General features: G+C 40.9%; 1 protein-coding gene across 2 annotated transcripts; it reads left to right on the plus strand.

Annotated features, from left to right (window-relative positions):
* Positions 1-292: 292 nt before the first annotated feature.
* lipea (lipase, hormone-sensitive a) lies at positions 293-16,065 on the plus strand. 2 transcript variants are annotated; one of them, XM_086281390.1, is made up of 11 exons: positions 293-391; positions 5,627-5,874; positions 6,804-7,088; positions 7,600-7,690; positions 7,802-7,947; positions 8,040-8,225; positions 8,617-8,766; positions 8,928-9,072; positions 9,578-9,805; positions 12,153-12,532; positions 14,992-16,065. In XM_086281390.1, exons 1-11 carry the CDS (start codon positions 382-384, stop codon positions 15,217-15,219), a joined length of 2,097 nt encoding a protein of 698 aa, XP_086137516.1. In that variant the 5' UTR covers positions 293-381; the 3' UTR covers positions 15,220-16,065. The 2 variants fall into 2 exon arrangements, with proteins under 2 accessions (XP_086137516.1, XP_086137517.1); XM_086281391.1 differs by lacking the exon at positions 293-391 and adding an exon at positions 3,045-3,206.
* Positions 16,066-18,022: the final 1,957 nt, after the last annotated feature.

The following is an 18,022-nucleotide window of genomic DNA, read 5'->3' on the forward strand; positions in this document are numbered from 1 at the left end:
AACCCAGGGTTAATCCTCAAGTTATCTTGATAGTAGTAGTAGAGGCCTCTAAGATGAAAGAACAGAGATTGCTTTACTTTGTAATTTGTCAAGGAAGACACCAATTGCCTTGCTTGTCCTGACTGTCCTGTCACTAATATATAGTGAATAAATGTCCTAGTCATCAGAACTTTGATTTAAATCAGATTATATAATATAATGGCTGCCATGGCATCAAAATATGCAGCTCAGTATTGACAATCCTTGTTTTTATCCCACCTGTGGATTAATAATAATGCTAACTGGTGTCATGGTAGACACGTGAACGCGCTTTTCTCACATGACGTTACCCAGCATTCTGCGGGCGAGCTCACAGAGATCGTCAGAAGATCAAGGAAGAAGATGCGGGAAGGTGAGTGAAGGCATTTACTACACAACGAGGTCACATAACCGCCCACATAACATAACATCTGTCGTGTTAGGCTCATCTGCACAGTGTTATCCAGCTAAACAAACGTTAGCGACGTTTTAGGTGGTTGTATCTGTTTGTAAACGGTGGCATTTGGCAGTATTGGAGGAGGACGCGCTTACAGTCCCGAAACTTCGCGTTATGGGCGAAGTTGTCACCGGTAGCAAACTGTTGCTCGTTGTTAGCTTCGACAGTGGGCGCGTTTTCAGCGTTTAAGATATCCGGTTTGCTGTTTAAAACGCGAAATGATACAGACTGTAAATGTGAAACCAATGTCCGGGAAGACTAGTGATAGCGGACAGAGCAGCCTGCTACCGCTGTTGCTGACAAGTGTTTGCTACTGTTAGCTGTTTAGTTTGAAAGGGGTTGCCATGTGACAAGCCAGGCTTTTTATTTTGATAAATAAAGAGATTTAGCAGGGAAGCAAGTTTGCTCACGTCGAAAGAGGCGTGGACTCATCGTTAAACAGATGTCACCAAGCTGCCACGAATGATCATTTAGTTTAGTTTTGGTTATGTAACTTCGAAACTGAAACACGGAATCACTGTAATATTATCACAAAACCGGACCATTGCAGGTGGAACAGTGAGTCACGTTTCACATCTGGCCAGCGGCAGAGTGAAATTATAATTTAGGGTGTTGTTTCGGTCTAAGTGTTGATTGCGTTGTCCATTGATTAAAGGTTTAAATTGTCTTTGTTTAAAAGGCTTTGGACATAAAACAGTTCCCAAATTTGGCTTTATATCTGAGTGTAAATTTTAGTTTTAGCCTAGTTGGTTAGTCTAATTTACACTGAACAAAAATATAAACGCAACACCTTTGTTACTGCTCCCATTCCCCATGGGATGGACGTAGAGACCTAAAATTCATTCCAGATACACAATATAACCATCCCTCCCAAACAGTGGTCACAAATCAGTCCAAATGTGTGGTAGTGGGCACATCTGCTATATTGAGATAATCCATCCCACCTCACAGGTGTGCCACATCAGGATGCTGATCTGACATCATGAGTAGTGCACAGGTGTACCTCAGACTGCCCACAACAAAAGGCCACCCTGGAATGTGCAGTTTTGTCTCACAGCAAAATGCCACAGATGCCACAAGCAATGAGGGAGCGTGCAATTGGCATGCTGACAGCAGGAATGTCAACCAGATCTGTCGCCCGTGCATTGAATGTTCATTTCTCAACCATAAGCCGTCTCCACAGGCGTTTCAGAGAATATGGCAGCACATCCAACCGGCCTCACAACCGCAGACCTCGTGTAACCACACCAGCCCAGGACCTCCACATCCAGCAGGTTCACCTCCAAGATCGTCTGAGACCAGCCACCCAGACAGCTGCTGGAACAATTGGTTTGCACAACCAAACAATTTCTGCACAAACTGTCAGAAACCGTCTCAGGGACGCTCAACTGCATGCCCGTCGTCCTCATCGGGGTCTTGACCTGACTCCAGCTCGTCGCCGTAACAGACTTGTGTGGGCAAATGCTCACATTCGATGGCGTCTGGCACGTTGGAGAGGTGTGCGCTTCACGGATGAATCATGGTTCACATTGTTCAGGGCAGACGGCAGCTGAGAATGTCCCAGTTCTTGCATGGCCAGCATACTCACCGGACATGTCACCCATTGAGCATGTTCGGGATGTGCTTGACCGGCGTATACGACAGCGTGTACCAGTTCCCACGAATATCCAACAACCTCGCACAGCCATTGAAGTGGAGTGGACCAACATTCCACAGGCCACAATTGACAATCTGATAGACTCCATGCGACGATGTGTTGCACTGCATGAGGCAAATGGTGGTCACACCAGATACTGACCGGTTCTGGGTCCCCAGACCCCCAATAGCGCAAAAAACTGCACATTCCAGGGTGGCCTTTTGTTGTGGGCAGTCTGAGGTACACATGTGCACTACTCATGATGTCAGATCAGCATCCTGATGTGGCACACCTGTGAGGTGGGATGGATTATCTCAATATAGCAGATGTGCCCACTACCACACATTTGGACTGATTTGTGACCACTGTTTGGGAGGGATGGTTATATTGTGTATCTGGAATGAATTTTAGGTCTCTACGTCCATCCCATGGGGAATGGGAGCAAAAACAAAAGTGTTGCGTTTATATTTTTGTTCAGTGTAAATTAGACTAACCAACTAGGCTAAAACTAAAATTTACACTCAGATATAAAGCCAAATTTGGGAACTGTTTTATGTCCAAAGCCTTTTAAACAAAGACAATTTAAACCTTTAATCCCATTCTTCAATAACAAGTCATGTTGCTTAACTGTGCAGCACCTTGCATGGTGCTTTATAAACATTGCACATTGTAGTCCAGACAGTGAAGAAGAAAAACACTAAATTAATGTTAAATATGATATAAAAACATGTTACTGCAAACATGTTAATGGGTTGTTAAAAACATGACAAATTACCACCTGAAAAATGAATAAACCCTGACTAAAAAGGGTGATTTTGTGCCGTGTTTTTTGCACGCTGTTTGAAAATTCATGGCAACCGCTTCAATGAAAGTTCAAATCTAAAATAACAAAAAGATAAGTCATCCATCCTTTTTCTTCTCCTTATCTGAAGTTGGGTCATGGGGACAGCAACCTAAGCAGGGAAGCCGAGAATTCTCTCTCCCCACCCACCTCCTCCAGCTTATCAAGGGAAACGTCGAGGTGTTCCCAGGCCAGCCGCTGCATACATCGGTCGGACCAGCTTACCCAGAAGGCCTCAGCTGACTCCTTTCGATGTATGACTAGACTCCTCTGCATACATGATACGTTTATCTGCGATCTAATTTTTTCACCTTTAAAAGAACTAGCAATAATAGCGTTAACAACAAATCAGGCCGAGGTTAACAGATTTAATGTCGTTTCTCATCATATGCATCTGGTAGTAGATGGTTGCATGACATTAGGACACAACTATTTACTGGCATCGTGTATCAATTAATGTATAAAACAATTAGATTAAATGACTATTACATCTGGTACCGACTAGTGACAGTAGCAACGGTTAGTCAACTATTTGGCTAGTCACACACAGTAGTTAACTAACTACTTAAACATCTAAAAATAAAGGCAAACCAGTAAAGTTTTGCATGGGCCACTGACCTGGCACTGTAAGGCTGGGCACTGAATTATTATTAACATCAATTATTAACATTATCAGCATCTACACCATCAGAACTTTTTCTGCACCATGAAATTTTACATCAAACCGCAGGTTAAGCCTCAGTTCTGAGAATGCTGATGTACTCGCTTTTCTTCATTGCACATGCTCATTTATAGGCTTGCAAACTCACTTATTCACTACCACATGTAAACACACAGACAACACACACCAAATCTACTTCATCCTGAAGATATAATAATGTCAGAACTCTTATTTTTCCATCTGTTAATGTAAGTATGTATACCTATTTTTATCTAATATCACCATACTTCAGATTATTTAATTTTGCATTTAAGAAAATATTTTCTTAAGAAATATGTTTTTGATATGGCACGCAAATACAGCAGTAAGGGTTTTTTTTGACAAATGTGGATTGCAGTGAAACTAATAAAAATATTGCAATGTCAAAAATCAGCAGTTCATTTTACTCTGTTGAATATTTATTATTGCTCAATTAGCGATAGAATAGCTGATTACTATAATCTATAGCTGCAGCCCTTTCCTCTGTGCGAGCTTGTTTCTAACTGCTGTTTAGTGGGCTTTGCAGGCAGATGTGCATCACACTGCAGCCCTTATAGCATTAAAATATTGTGAGAAGCCTAAAGGTCATCTCTCTAAGGCACGGAGTGCTGCCCAGAAATGGAAAAACACAATCGACCATGTGTCAAAACTGCGACAAAGCTTTCAGTGTTTATGAGCATCTCCACATTTGGCACGGTGTCCCGATTTCACTCTTCGCTGCAGGCTCTGCGCTCTGACAGCTGCTGCTGACGTGAAAGATTTTACTTTTCTTTTTTTAGTAAAGCCACACCACACACACTGGTCCATTGTCTCCATGATCATTTCCACAATGGCTTTTAATGTAGCACGACGATGCATGTTAAACTGTGGAGTGCAGGATAGCAGTTTCTATTCCTGCTTTATGACACATGACTGTTAAATTGAAATAATCCTAATAAAAAATTAAAAGCATTCCAACAAGTGCTACAGCAAACATAACGGGTGAACAGATGGGCCCATAGATCAGCTCTTTACCACTGACAGCCGATCCAGCTTTTGTTAGTCGGGATTGAATGGGTATCAGATCCAAATCGAATTGGTGCATCCATGGTGGACAATCCCACGACACTTTGGGTAACCCTGTGTATGTAGTTTGTTTCCTTTTTTAGTTGGAAGTTTGTTTTTTGTTTCATGTTTTGCAAAGTTCTGTGTTGGAGGTTGTTGAACTCCAAGCCTCAAGGTCTGGTGTCCTGCAGGTTTTAGATTTCACCCTGCGTCAACACACCTGAATCAAATGATTAGTTCATTACCAGATCTCTGGAGGACTTCATAACGTGTTGTGAACGTAATTTAGCCATTTAAATCGGCTGTATTGGATCAAGGACACATTTAAAACCTGGAGGACACCGGACCTTGAGCCCTGGAGTTCCCCGACCCACAGCTAAATCATCAAATGTAAGACATCATGCAATGTGTCGTTGTCAGGGAAGGTAAATAGTGTTGTTACAGCAAAGATGTTGCAACGTGACATTGTTATATTACTTAAACATTTTTTTCAAGATTAATTGCTGACAATGTGATGCAGCACAGACCCAATGGCCAGTACACTACTGGATACCTTCCCAGTTATATTATAATAAAGGGCGTGAATTCATTTCATTTTCATTTGGAGATGCACCATCTTTGCCATTACAGAAGTCTTCCACAGATTTGTTTATTATTTTGTGACTGCCACGTTTTCTCCTTATCTTTATTGCTCTTTATTGCATAACAGTCAGCTGCTCTCATGAGGTCAGTTGAACTTCAACCCTTGAACAGATAATACAGTGTAATCACTGGCAATGAGATCACTGCGATCTTTGGGCTTCCCCTAAGTCTTTTATTTAGATGTATAAAGCGCACATCAGAGGTTTGCTGTATCGACACAGAGAGCTTCAAATGAATGACAAGTTTCACTCGGCGGTCTCTTCTTCTTTCTCTCTCTTTCCTTCACAGCCCCAGAAATGGATTACGAGGTTGTGTTTGCAACCTTGGAGAAAGTGTGCCAAGACAACATCTCTGTTTTTTGCGGGCCTTCTCGTTTGCCACACGGCACTGCTGTTGAGCGTCTGGTCACTTGTGTGAAACAGATTCAGGAACATGGTCGAGCCCTGGAGCCTGTAGTAACCAGCTTCACCGCCGTCTATCACCATTATGACTTTGATGCACAAACACCCGGGAATGGCTACCGCACGCTGGTCAAGGTATGACGGTGGCTGGACCGTGTGTGTTATGTGACTAACAGTGTGTTTGGTTTTTCACATCTTTGGTTTAAATCATTAGAAAAAAATCTGTTTATTAGATTGTAGGTTATTGCATTTTAACAACAACAACATTTTAATATTTGTATTTCTGCAAATATTAGAAGTGTGGGGTTCACATGATTCAAGTACAGATTCACTCATTTTTATTGATCTCTTTATCCATTTTCTTCTGCTTATCGAGTTCAGGATAATGGGAGGGTTGGACCTTATTGTTTTTGCTCAGTTAACATATTTTTCCATTTAGGTTTTTCATTTGAGTTTTTTTTTTTTTCAAGTTTATAGAAATTCAGCAACAATATAAAAATATCAATTCAGTTCAGGAGATCTTTTTTATGTGTAAACCTTAAATTTAAAAAAAATCTGTTGATATCTTGAGTTATACAGACACTCCTAAAGCATGAGAAATAGTAGACATTGTGCATAGGAATAAAACAAATTAACAATTAACAAACAAACTAAGTAATGCAAAAGTCTGTAGAAGACTGACAAAATATGATATCAGTCTGATTAATTGTCTGCAGTGAGTTAAAGTACAAACTCTGCAAATTGGAAAACAACCACAAAATTCTTTAAAAATGGTTGACTTCCTGTGTGGTTTAAGGTTTGGTGGTTACACTACTGTGAAATGTAGTTTATATAGTAGGTACCAAGATTGTTTTAATCTTGGTTCAATCTTAAATTTTCATAGGTTTTGGAGCACATCATAAATGTTATAATAATCACTACAGATATAAAAAGCCCATCATCTCAGTGTGTGATTGGGCTGCATGAGAGCCTTTTTTAAAATTAACTATATTTCATGAAAAGCCATAATAAACATGTGCATTTCATGTATGCCTTCCAACCTCTCATCCTGTTGTTTCTTTCAGGTCTTGGAGGCTTGCCTTTTGCACATCATCCACAAAGCCCGTTACATTGCCTCCAGTTACAGCAACCCCTTCTTCAGGGTTGACCACAACACGTCTGAGATGGAGGCGTACTGCAGCGCCCTTTGCCAGCTCCGAGCTCTTCTCCATCTCGCCCAGCAGCTGATCAACGACAACGACTGCGGCCAGCTGTACTCCCTGCAGGACAAGGACCTGAGCCGCAGCTTTGTGCAGGAGTACTCCTCCATGCACAAAGCGTGTTTCTACGGCCGCTGTCTGGGCTTTCAGGTCAGCCAACAGTGGAGACATATTTGTAATCAACTTTGTTTTATTATATATATATATATATATTTTTTTTTTTGTTGGTTTGATTTGTCAATTCTGCCACCTGCAGCCCTGCAGTAGGTTTAGACCTTTCCCCTAATAAAAACATGACAAGGATTTTAACTGCGATTTAATTTCTGGCAGCTTAAATTACATTTATTTTTATTATTTAGAAATAAAAGCAAAGGCTTCACAGACTATCATTAAGTACTGTAATATAGGCTCATTACGCTTACTATATGCAGATTAGGCAAGTTTACACTGGGCCCCATGAACTAAGGCCCAGCCACCAGATGCTCCTGGGCCTGGTTCCAGGGCGAGCCTCTGGTAACCCTGTCCCAGGCAGGGTGAACCGATCCCTAGGTCTTTCACACAAGTCTCTTATGTTTTGTGGTGGTAATTAATACTTAAAAATAAGTAAGAGCCCTGTCTTTTGAATGTATTTATTAAATGCCCCTCTTATTTTGTTTCACAGTACTCCCCTTCCATTCGCCCGTTCCTGCAGACTGTTGTCATAAGTATGGTTTCATATGGAGAAACCTATGGTAAACAACAGTCAGGCTTAGGTGAGGTTTTTTTTATTTTATTTAGGATGTTGTCAAAAGTTACATTTCCTTCTTCTGAATGGGCATTTTTACCTTTAACCATCTTTAAAATAAGTATCTGTCCTCCTTTAGGAACAGCAGCCTTGTCTCTCCTCACATCAGGGAAGTATGTTATTGATCCAGAGCTCCGGGGTGCTGAGTTTGAGCGCATTACCCAGAATCTGGACATGCAGTTCTGGAAGTCCTTCTGGAACCTCACAGAGTCCGGCCTATTAACAGTAGGCAGAATCACAGACTCCTTCTTTTGCTTGTCTTTTACCTAAAGTTATCTTCAGCATTTGAACTTTCTTCCATTTCTTACTCTTTTCAGGGCTTCAACAGAATAGCCTCCAAACAAGTGCAAGTAAACTTCACCATGACCGTGCCTCCAGTCACTCTACGCCTTCCTCTGGCCTCCGACCCCAGGCTCTCTGTCACCGTGTCACCTCCAATAGCTCACTGGGGCCCCGGGCCAGTCCACATGCGTCTGATCTCCTATGAACTCCGAGAAGGACAGGTGAAGGTCAACAACTCGTAGAGTAGAAGAAGAAGAAAAAAGACATTTTATGTAGAGAAGGCATTTAAAAGACTATAATATGTAAATACAGTTGTTGACACGACTGACCAATATGGTGAGGATCAGACTTTTTACAGAATAAGCGCAGTAAATAAATTCTGTATTTTTTGTATTATGTGTTTTTGAGATTGGATAAAACTAGTAGAGCTATTTTAGTAACCAGTAAAATTTGCTTATGGATGGGCAATGAAAAATGAGCACGGGAAATATTCAAGGTTTTCATTAGAGAGCTGCAAAAATGTGGTTGTACACATGCTGAAAGATGACTTCTGTTAAAAGACTTGATTGCTTTGTTTACTTTATTTTATGATCTCATCCTTTCACTTTACAGGACAGTGAAGAGCTTCTAGTTTTGTCCCGTGCTAAGCCTCCCCCCATCTCCACCCATCTGCCCTGGGTACAGAAACAGCCTCGCTCCCCCTGGCTGCTCATCCACTTCCATGGAGGGGGCTTTGTGGCCCAGACTTCGAAGTCTCACGAGGTACAAAACAGAAGACAGACTTTTTTCTTTTTTATCTGTCATAGCTGTTCTGATTAATTCTACTCAAATTCCAATGATAATAATAGTAACAGGTAGCATTAGATCTTGCATTCCTGTGAAAATAAATTAATCGCATGCCTTTTAACCCACTCGTGTTGCAGAACTATCTTCGCAGCTGGTCGAAGGAGCTGAATGTCCCGGTCCTCTCCGTCGACTACTCTCTGTCACCTGAAGCACCCTTTCCCAGAGCTCTAGAGGAATGTTTTTACGCCTACTGCTGGGCACTGAATAACTGTCACCTGCTGGGTCAGTGTGTGTTATCTTACTGTAAAGCAAAACTCATTGTATTTCATGGACCACATGTTGCCTAATTTGATTTAAAGTGGGGCAAACCAGTAAAACCAGTCCATAATGACCTATTTTTTTCAAATTTCGTCTTTCTTATAAGTTTTTCTGAGAATTTTTGAAACTGTTCATGAACCCCAAAGCCAAGAAAGCCATAAAATCATCCTTTACCCCACTCTCTACTTTTTATACTTTAGGAATTTTCTCTTGTTTAATTTTTTCTCATGAGAGATTAATTTAAAAACAGATGATAAATAGTCTGAGATATCTTAAGTTAAAAAAAGTACACAACAGTACACCACACATAAATGACTGCATTTACTGCAAGTAGTAGATTGAGCACTAGATTGACAAAATCATGGCAGGAAGTATTTTTACAGTTTAAAAATATCACAACAGCACATCTGAATCTGCAGCCATGGCCCCAAAGAATTATTGTGGGAATTATTTTTGTTTTTATTGTCAGGCTCCACTGCAGAGCGAGTTTGTCTGGCAGGCGACAGTGCTGGAGGGAATCTCTGCATCACCGTGTCCATGAAGGCCATATCCACCGGCATCCGAATCCCTGATGGCATTATGGCCGCCTACCCCGCCACTTTGCTCACCACCGATGCTTCACCCTCCCGCCTGCTCACTCTCATTGACCCGCTGTTGCCTCTAGGTGTACTCACCAAGTGCATTAATGCTTATGCAGGTATGTGTGTGTGCAGGGCGTGTGTGCCTGCATGGAGATCAGGTGTGTTGTTTTACAGATCATTTAACACAAGTACATCCAGGTGCCACCTGACAAGAACACGGAATATTAAGAGGATTTATGTATAAACCGTCAAATGCGGGAGGAAAAACTTACGATTTGTCTGCCCTGTCAAACTTCTAATTAAGCATGTACTAAAAACAAAATCCGTGCCTACCTTCGATTTAATCTTCATTGCACCGCCTAGATGTCTTCCTGTTGTCAGCCACGCATAACTGCCAAAGCAAAAACTGGAAGGTTTCAGTCATGTGACCTGTTGTTCACTTGTTGTTAATTACCAAAAACAAAGACATGTATTTATCACCATCATTCTAATAATATAAGTGTTTCATGCTTTGTCTGAGTGGACCTGTACTATATGTGGTTCTGCTTTTGCTGTCATACCACAACCATTTTTAAACCGGGAAATAATGACATAATTTCAACAATGGCCGCCCCTCCCTGAGCCTCATTCTGCCAGAGGTTTCTTCCTGTTAAAAGGGAGTTTTTCCTTTCCAGTGTCGCCAAAGCGCTTGCTCATAGGGGACATCTGATTGTTGGGTTTTCGCTGTTTTCTCTGTATTATTGTTGGGGTTTAGCCTACAAAAACAATGTAAAGCGCCTTGAGGTAACTGTTGCTGTAATATGGCACTATATAAAGAGAACTGAGTTGAGCTGAGTCTGCTGGCAGACTGGGCAGACTGGGTATAATTTGGTATATTTAATGAAGCCATGCAAACATTTTCCTTAATATCTGTAAATATATTTACAAGTTACATCCTCATGTAAGTTGTAGCCGTCATAGATTCAGGATATACCTACTTAATAAACAACCTTAAGCTCTGTTAAAAACTGGAACCAAACAATTTTACACTTAATCCAAGTGTCACAATCTAAAGCCAAAAGCACATTTTTTTTCTATAAGCATCAATATCATGGGATATACTAGCAGCCCTGCACCAATTTAATGTCTGTGATGCAGAGTAACAAAAACCAGCACTGGTACTCTGGAAGTTTGATCTGCTTTCTGATCATTTCCAGATAATTAACTTTTAAAAAGATCATTTTGGCTAAAATTTGAAGGCTTGTATAGGCAAATTAGTCAGCCGGCGTAGAGACGAATCACAGAATCTATTATTAAAAACGTACAGAGCAGATTACATCCTGGCTGTCTCAATGCATTTTAGAGCTGAATGTCAATGTGACGGTTGATACACACAAAGGAGCTGCAGCAGACGTGATGAAGCCTGCTCGTCAGTTATGAGCAGCAGAGATCTGGGTGTGTTTATTAGCGCTCTGGAATGTAACTGCTGTAAAACAGTCTGAAAATAACGCATTATTTTTATGATTCACCGCTTTGTTTTTACTGACACTGCTCCCTCTCTTTATTTATTTTTTGGCTCACTCCACCACTGCCTCTCATTCTCTGACTTCATTACTGGCGTAATAAGCCAAAAGATAAAGCCAGCACAGCCTCACCAATCCATTAATGCTCATATTTCACATATCTTACATTTGTTTTGCTGTTCTTCATCTGGTTTCTTTTAGGTTCCTGAGTTGTTGTTTTTTTAACGATGGCACTTGTTGCGTTTGTCTTCTTGCACCCAGCTGCACCCAAGAAGTGTTTCAGGGTCAAAAAGAGACTGAGTGTTGTAATCCCCCAAGACTCTATTGGTATACAGACAATAGTACATCTAGATTTAAATCAAGGTGAAAATGAGAAGACTTACTGGAATAAAGTCTCAAAGTTGTAGTTGGGTAGTAGTTGTGATACAACTGTTCACGATCATCAGTTATATTTGAGACTGAAGCAGAAGGTCTCTGTCAAAGATAATCCAAGAGTTATTCAATAGATGTTCGGTGGATTTAATACCAAGTGCTTCTGAAGCTGTTTTTTCAGTTGTTTTTCTCAAGTACAACTTACTAACCGCTGAAAAGACTTTGAAATACAACCCTCTGTATAGTTACACAGTCAAACCCTCTATCTACCTCTCATCCATGGCCACTTTAAAATCACTAATAGCATGTTTTTGGACTGTGGGATTGAGCTGGATACAGAAAGCCTCTGTTCATATGTGACAAATTCTTCTCATGTATAAGCAATAGAACACCCTCTTTTTAAAGTACCTTAAAAAGTACTTGTAAAACTCTTAGGTATTGGGCATATCTGCTGATTTATAGTTCAGTGGATATTCTCTAATAATTCACAAGTGTGTGCCAGACTCGTGTGTGGGTTTTTTGTTTTTGTTGTTTGTTTTTCTTTACGGTTGCTGTTTCCTCTGCTGACTAAACGTTGGTATCCTCTCAGGTATAGACTACCAGACGGTGCAGCCTGCAATGGGGAGCAGCACTCTGAGCACTCTGAGTAGAGACACGGCCATGCTGCTCAGTGATCTCACTCAGGGTGCCTCTAACTGGATCCAGTCCTTTCTGGACCCAAGGCGGACTTCAGGTCGCTCGCTCTCCCGCTTGTCTTCACAGAGACAGACTGAAACCCACATGTCCAACCAAGCTTCCGTACCCAACTCTGGAGCTCAGCTTTGTTACCCACAAGGCTTTGAGCCTCTGCGCTCTGAGTCTCTTGCTATGGTTAACCCAACATCCTGTCCAGTTATAAAGAATCCATTTGTGTCACCCCTGCTGGCTCCCAACAGCATGCTGAAAGGCCTGCCACCTGTGCACATAGTGGTAAGAAAGGAGATGGAAAGAGTTCATGTTTAGATTAGGATTTGGGCAACTTTTGGAATTTCTAGCCATAAAACTCGATTTGTTGTCACACAATAGACACCTCTGTCTTTTTCTTTAGTTGATCAGTTTTGCCCATGGGCTTCACACTCATAGACATCCAGTATACATGGGTGTATACATATATTCGCCCATGTATACTAAAGGCTGCCCAAAGTATATTTGAAACTAATGTTTTTCTTTACTTAATTATCACTCTAACCAGTGGATAACAACAATCCCCACACTTTTATTTTGAAGTTCAGTCACTGCTTACTAGCGGTGGCCTTCTTGACTGGTTCTCCATGCATGGGGTTAGATCGATGAGCGGGTCTGTTGCCTCTTTTCCACTAGTGCCTTCTCTGCTCGCCTTGACTCAACTTGAGAAAAGTCCTGTGATGTCATCTGTGTCTGACACAAACAACAAGTGACAATGGAGGACATCGAGACGATATGGTATACAGTGGCTTGCAGAAGTATTCGGCCCCCTTGAACTTTGTCACATTACAGCAATTTTATTGGAATTCCACGTGAAAGACCAACAAAGTGGTGTACACGTGAGAAGTGGAACAAAAATCATACATGATTCCAAACATTTTTTACAAATAAATAACTGCAAAGTGGGCCGTGCGTAATTAATCAGCCCCCCTGAGTCAATACTTTGTAGAACCACCTTTTGCTGCAATTACAGCTGGCAGTCTTTTAGGGTTTGTCTCTACCAGCTTTGCACATTTAGAGACTGAAATCCTTGCCCATTCTTCTTTGCAAAACAGCTCCAGCTCAGTCAGATTAGATGGACCACATGGCTTGTGGCAAACTGAAAACAGGACTTCTTATGGTTTTCTGTTAACAATGGCTTTCTTCTTGCCAGTCTTCCATAAAGGCCAACTTTGTGCAGTGCATGACTAATAGTTGTCCTATGGACAGATTCCCCCACCTGAGCTGTAGATCTCTGCAGCTCGTCCAGAGTCACCATGGGCCTCTTGGCTGCATTTCTGATCAGCGCTCTCCTTGTTCGGCCTGTGAGTTTAGGTGGACGGCCTTGTCTTGGTAGGTTTACAGTTGTGCCATACTCCTTCCATTTCTGAATGATTGCTTGAACAGTGCTCCGTGGGATGTTCAAGGCTTGGGAAATCTTTTTGTAGCCTAAGCCTGCTTTAAATTTCTCAATAACTTTATCCCTGACCTGTCTGGTGTGTTCTTTGGACTTCATGGTGTTGTCGCTCCCAATATTCTCTTAGACAACCTCTGAGGCCGTCACAGAGCAGCTGTATTTGTACTGACATTAGATCACACACAGGTGCACATTTAGTCATTAGCACTCATCAGGCATGTCTATGGGCAACTGACTGCACTCATACCAAAGGGGGCTGAATAATTACGCACACCCCACTTTGCAGTTATTTATTTGTAAAAACAAAAATGTTTGGAATCATGTATGATTTTCGTTCCACTTCTCACGTGTGCACCACTTTGTGTTGGTCTTTCACGTGGAATTCCAATAAAATTGATTCATGTTTGTGGCTGTAATGTGACAAAATGTGGGAAAGTTCAAGGGGGCCGAATACTTTTGCAAGCCACTGTACCTACTGCTCTGTGTATTGCTTTTTGTCTGACGTATGAGCCACATTGTTCGTTTTTATTCTGGTCTTCGAAATGCTGGTTTTGTTTTTTTGTGAAGGAGTTGCTCTCATGACTCATTGAGTGATGCCATTGATTGGACAATCAGTGGCATGCAGTCCATTGACGTCACCTTTTCAGATCAACTTCGCTCATTTGAAATCCCGGTTGAGCAGGTACTTAAAGTACCTGTTACCAAGTACTATCACTTATTGGAAAACCCTAAAAACTGAGTTGAGCCGAACTGAGTAGGTACCACTGGAAAAGGGCTATTGTGTTAGTCTTTTGACAGACTGTCTATTGTGTACCCTGTCTCTGTCCTATGACAGTTGGGATGAGCCCCAGATCTCTCGCCTGAACAGAAAAAAATAGGTGGAATAGAAAAACATTGATTATGACTCCAGCAGAAAGACATAACAAGAGAGTGTTTCTAAAGCAACTTTATTGCTGTGGCTGGCTCAAAAGGCTGCAGAACAGGGAGGCACATGGAACACATTTAGATACATTTAGAAAGGGTAAAAGAAAAGTTTTGTGAGAGGAACGAGGAGAAAATTTGACCACAGGCAGAGGTCCAATCACATGTGCTTCGAGATTGTCATTTGAGACAATATGTAGCACTCACAGATCATTGGTAGCTGAGTCACACAGTGGCTCAACGGGACAGATGCTCTAGAAAATGTACTAGATACAAAAGGCACTTTTAACATTTAGCTTACTTGATTTCTCCTCATAAAGTCCAGTGTGAGTTGAACTGCAGTCTATTACTCACAGCAGAATTTGAATTGACTCTTCCTCCCACGCAGGCCTCTGCTCTCGATGCCCTGCTGGACGACTCTGTGATGTTTGCCAAGAAGCTTCGAGACATGGGCCAACCTGTGAGTCTGACAGTGGCGAAGGACCTCCCACATGGCTTCCTCAGCCTGTACCAGCTCTCCAAGGAGACGGATGTGGCTGCAGAAGTCTGCGTAGCACGAATAAGGGAGGTTTTTGAGCAAGAAAACCCACCGCACGATCTTGTGGAAGAGACTTAATTAAACATGTGTTAAGAGTGCCAACTTATCGGGATGACTGATCCAATATTCTTGGGACTTCTAAATAAAGAAAAAAAGAGAGAGAAAGATCTGACAGAAAAGTGAAAAAGAAACAAATGAGGAGGAATTACAAGCACAAAGTGGAGGAAGCTTTGTCGTTCTGCACTTTAACCCCGCACAGCGTTTTCTGTAGGTAGTCGCGTTCAAGAGAACCACTGAAAACTTCTTACAACCAGCTTTAATAGGATCCTAATAATAATAATAACGACAAAAAACATAGTTATGAAGTATTTTTCTACCAGGATTTACATGTTTACAATCTGTTGAACATTCAGAGTATCACAGACTGACAGAAATTTTACTCAGAAAATCACAATAACCAGCTCTTGTAGTAATTTATCACCTGATGGAAGATTTCTGAAGTCAGTAAGCTGCTGTGCCTAAAATTCAAAGCTGTCTAAACATATACGATCTATGTTAGAAACACTTTATTTCACAATGCCTACGTCAAACTGACCGGTGTTAATGGTTTACTTGTATAGGAATCACCTTCCAGATGCACTGTAGTATTATTATTATTATTATTATTATTATTATTATTATTATTATTATTATTATTATTGTTGTTATTTGGATAAGGTGTGTCATCTGTTTTGGGTTGTTGGGTTTTTTGTTGTTTCTTTTTTTTACAGTTTGTTACATGTTTACTTGCCATTAAAAAGGCCATCACCTTGTATTTACCAGCAGTATCTGGTACCAGCGTGAAAGTAACTTTATAAGGTGTAAATTAACTGTTTTATGATGTTGTTATTCTTTCACAACTGTTGAATAAAACTACACTCTGAAGTTTTTGCATTTGCATTTTTTTTAATGAGGTGCATGGTGATAACTCAGATTAGTGAATCTGAGCATTACCTGTCCTCCTTCAACGTTAGGTGTCACAGATGTTGACAGGAAGTAAACTTGCTTTTGATTAGTTTAAATTCAATGTTTATGTTGGTGGCAGTAAATGGTGAAATAAACGCTTTAGTTTTTAACACACTGATGGCTTTTCTCGTTTTCAAATTTTCAAGTGTGTGCAACTTTAGGATCACAGCCTTCATACGGATTGCTCTGTTGCCAGTCATTTCCTTCATTCTTGCAGTTTTTTCTCCCCTTTATCTGTCTGCGTCCTCTAATCGGACTCTGTCAGCTAAATAGCTGCGCTCAGCTTTAATGTTAAGATAAAAATGTTTGTCTGCTACAAGTGCAGACCTCAGTCCATTTCCTGGCTTATGTCACTCAACAGCAGCTGGCAATACTCTGAAGGAAACCTCGATCAATGATGGCAGAGTCATCAGTGCTATAAATAAGTCAAAACTGATTTAAACACAACCATCTAGCTCTATTAGAAAAGGAATTTGTGTGTCCACTCTTTCTACGTTTGCCTCGTTGTCCTTGAGTGAGGGCGTTGATGTGTCACATCAATTACAAAAATGTCCACGAGAAGTTTATAATTCCTGTTCCCATTGAAAGCCTCACATGGCGATACAGTTCCACCATCAGCAGCAACGTCACTGGGATCAAACCTGTTGAGCCAGCTCTTAGAGTTTAATAAGCATCTAGGATACCATTGTCACCAAGAGCACCAGTAAGTCTGAGGAACAGGAGTCAGCAGTCACTGTGTGATTCAAACATATCTTGGATATGCCTGTGTCTTTATCTATCTGGGTCAACGTTTCCAGTCTTTAAAAAGAAAAACAATATTATACCTGAGTTATTGTCCATCAAGAAAATAAGACCTTTCAGTATTAACATTTAATATGTGGTCTTTGTACTGTTTTCTGTGTTCTCTAGTGTTACTGTTTTACATAAGCTTGCATGGCAGGTTTTACTAACAACAAAAGTGAAACACATTCTGAACCCAGAGGTCACAGTGTGCATCACCTTAGCTTATCAGAATAACCTGTGAATCTGAGGGAATGTAACATGGCTCTCACATCCTCATATTTTTTTTACATTTAAGTTTTTATTGATTTTGCAAGTTTTTTGAAAACATATACGGTACTTAAACCTGTATAAGAGCGGGGGGGGGGAGAAACCAAGAAAACTGCTGGTGTGCATCCCTCCTTAAAAGTCTAAGAGAGGAAAGAGAAGCTAACTTACAGTAGGTTCTGAAAGAAGAAACACAGAAACGGGCAACTAAAAATGACAGTAAAGTAACATATTGGCTGGTAGTCACAGTTAATAATCCTTCAGATTATGGTATTATGGTCGTGATTTCCTGTGTGCTTCAGATAGCTCCAAAAGTAGTCCCAAATTTTATCTTTGTCTTTTGTATCATTTTTAAGTTTATTCAGCATGGACTCATAGGAAGCAGTCTCTGCCATTGCTCTGAGTCTTTCAGCTCAGGAAGTGCTGTAGTCTTCCAGTGCCTGAGGATAACCCTCAATGCAGTTACCAGTCCAACCATAACAACCGTAAAAACATTATTATGAATTCTTGGAATATGAGAACGGTCTCCTAACAAACACAATTCAGGAGTTAAGGGCACTTCTGATCCTGAACAACCTTTTAAAAGTGTGACGACTTCCTTCCAAAAAGGAGCTTTAAGGGAACATTTCCAAAAACAATGTAGGAAAGTCCACACCTCACTTTTACATTTCCAACAGAGATAGTCAGGCATAAGCTTCATGCTGTGTAATCTTGTTGGAGTATGATAATATCTATGCACAATTTTATATTGTATGCATTTGCTCCTCGCCTCCTTAACATAAATCCCATTTTCTACCAAAATTCCCATCCATTTTATGTTTGGAATTGG

The sequence above is a fragment of the Aulonocara sp. 'chitande type north' Nkhata Bay genome, linkage group LG22, assembly GCF_057382095.1.
Source record: "Aulonocara sp. 'chitande type north' Nkhata Bay isolate Kocher_YH1m ecotype deep benthic linkage group LG22, A_spYH_male_GT1.1, whole genome shotgun sequence".
In the NCBI taxonomy this organism is placed as follows: domain Eukaryota; kingdom Metazoa; phylum Chordata; class Actinopteri; order Cichliformes; family Cichlidae; genus Aulonocara; species Aulonocara sp. 'chitande type north' Nkhata Bay.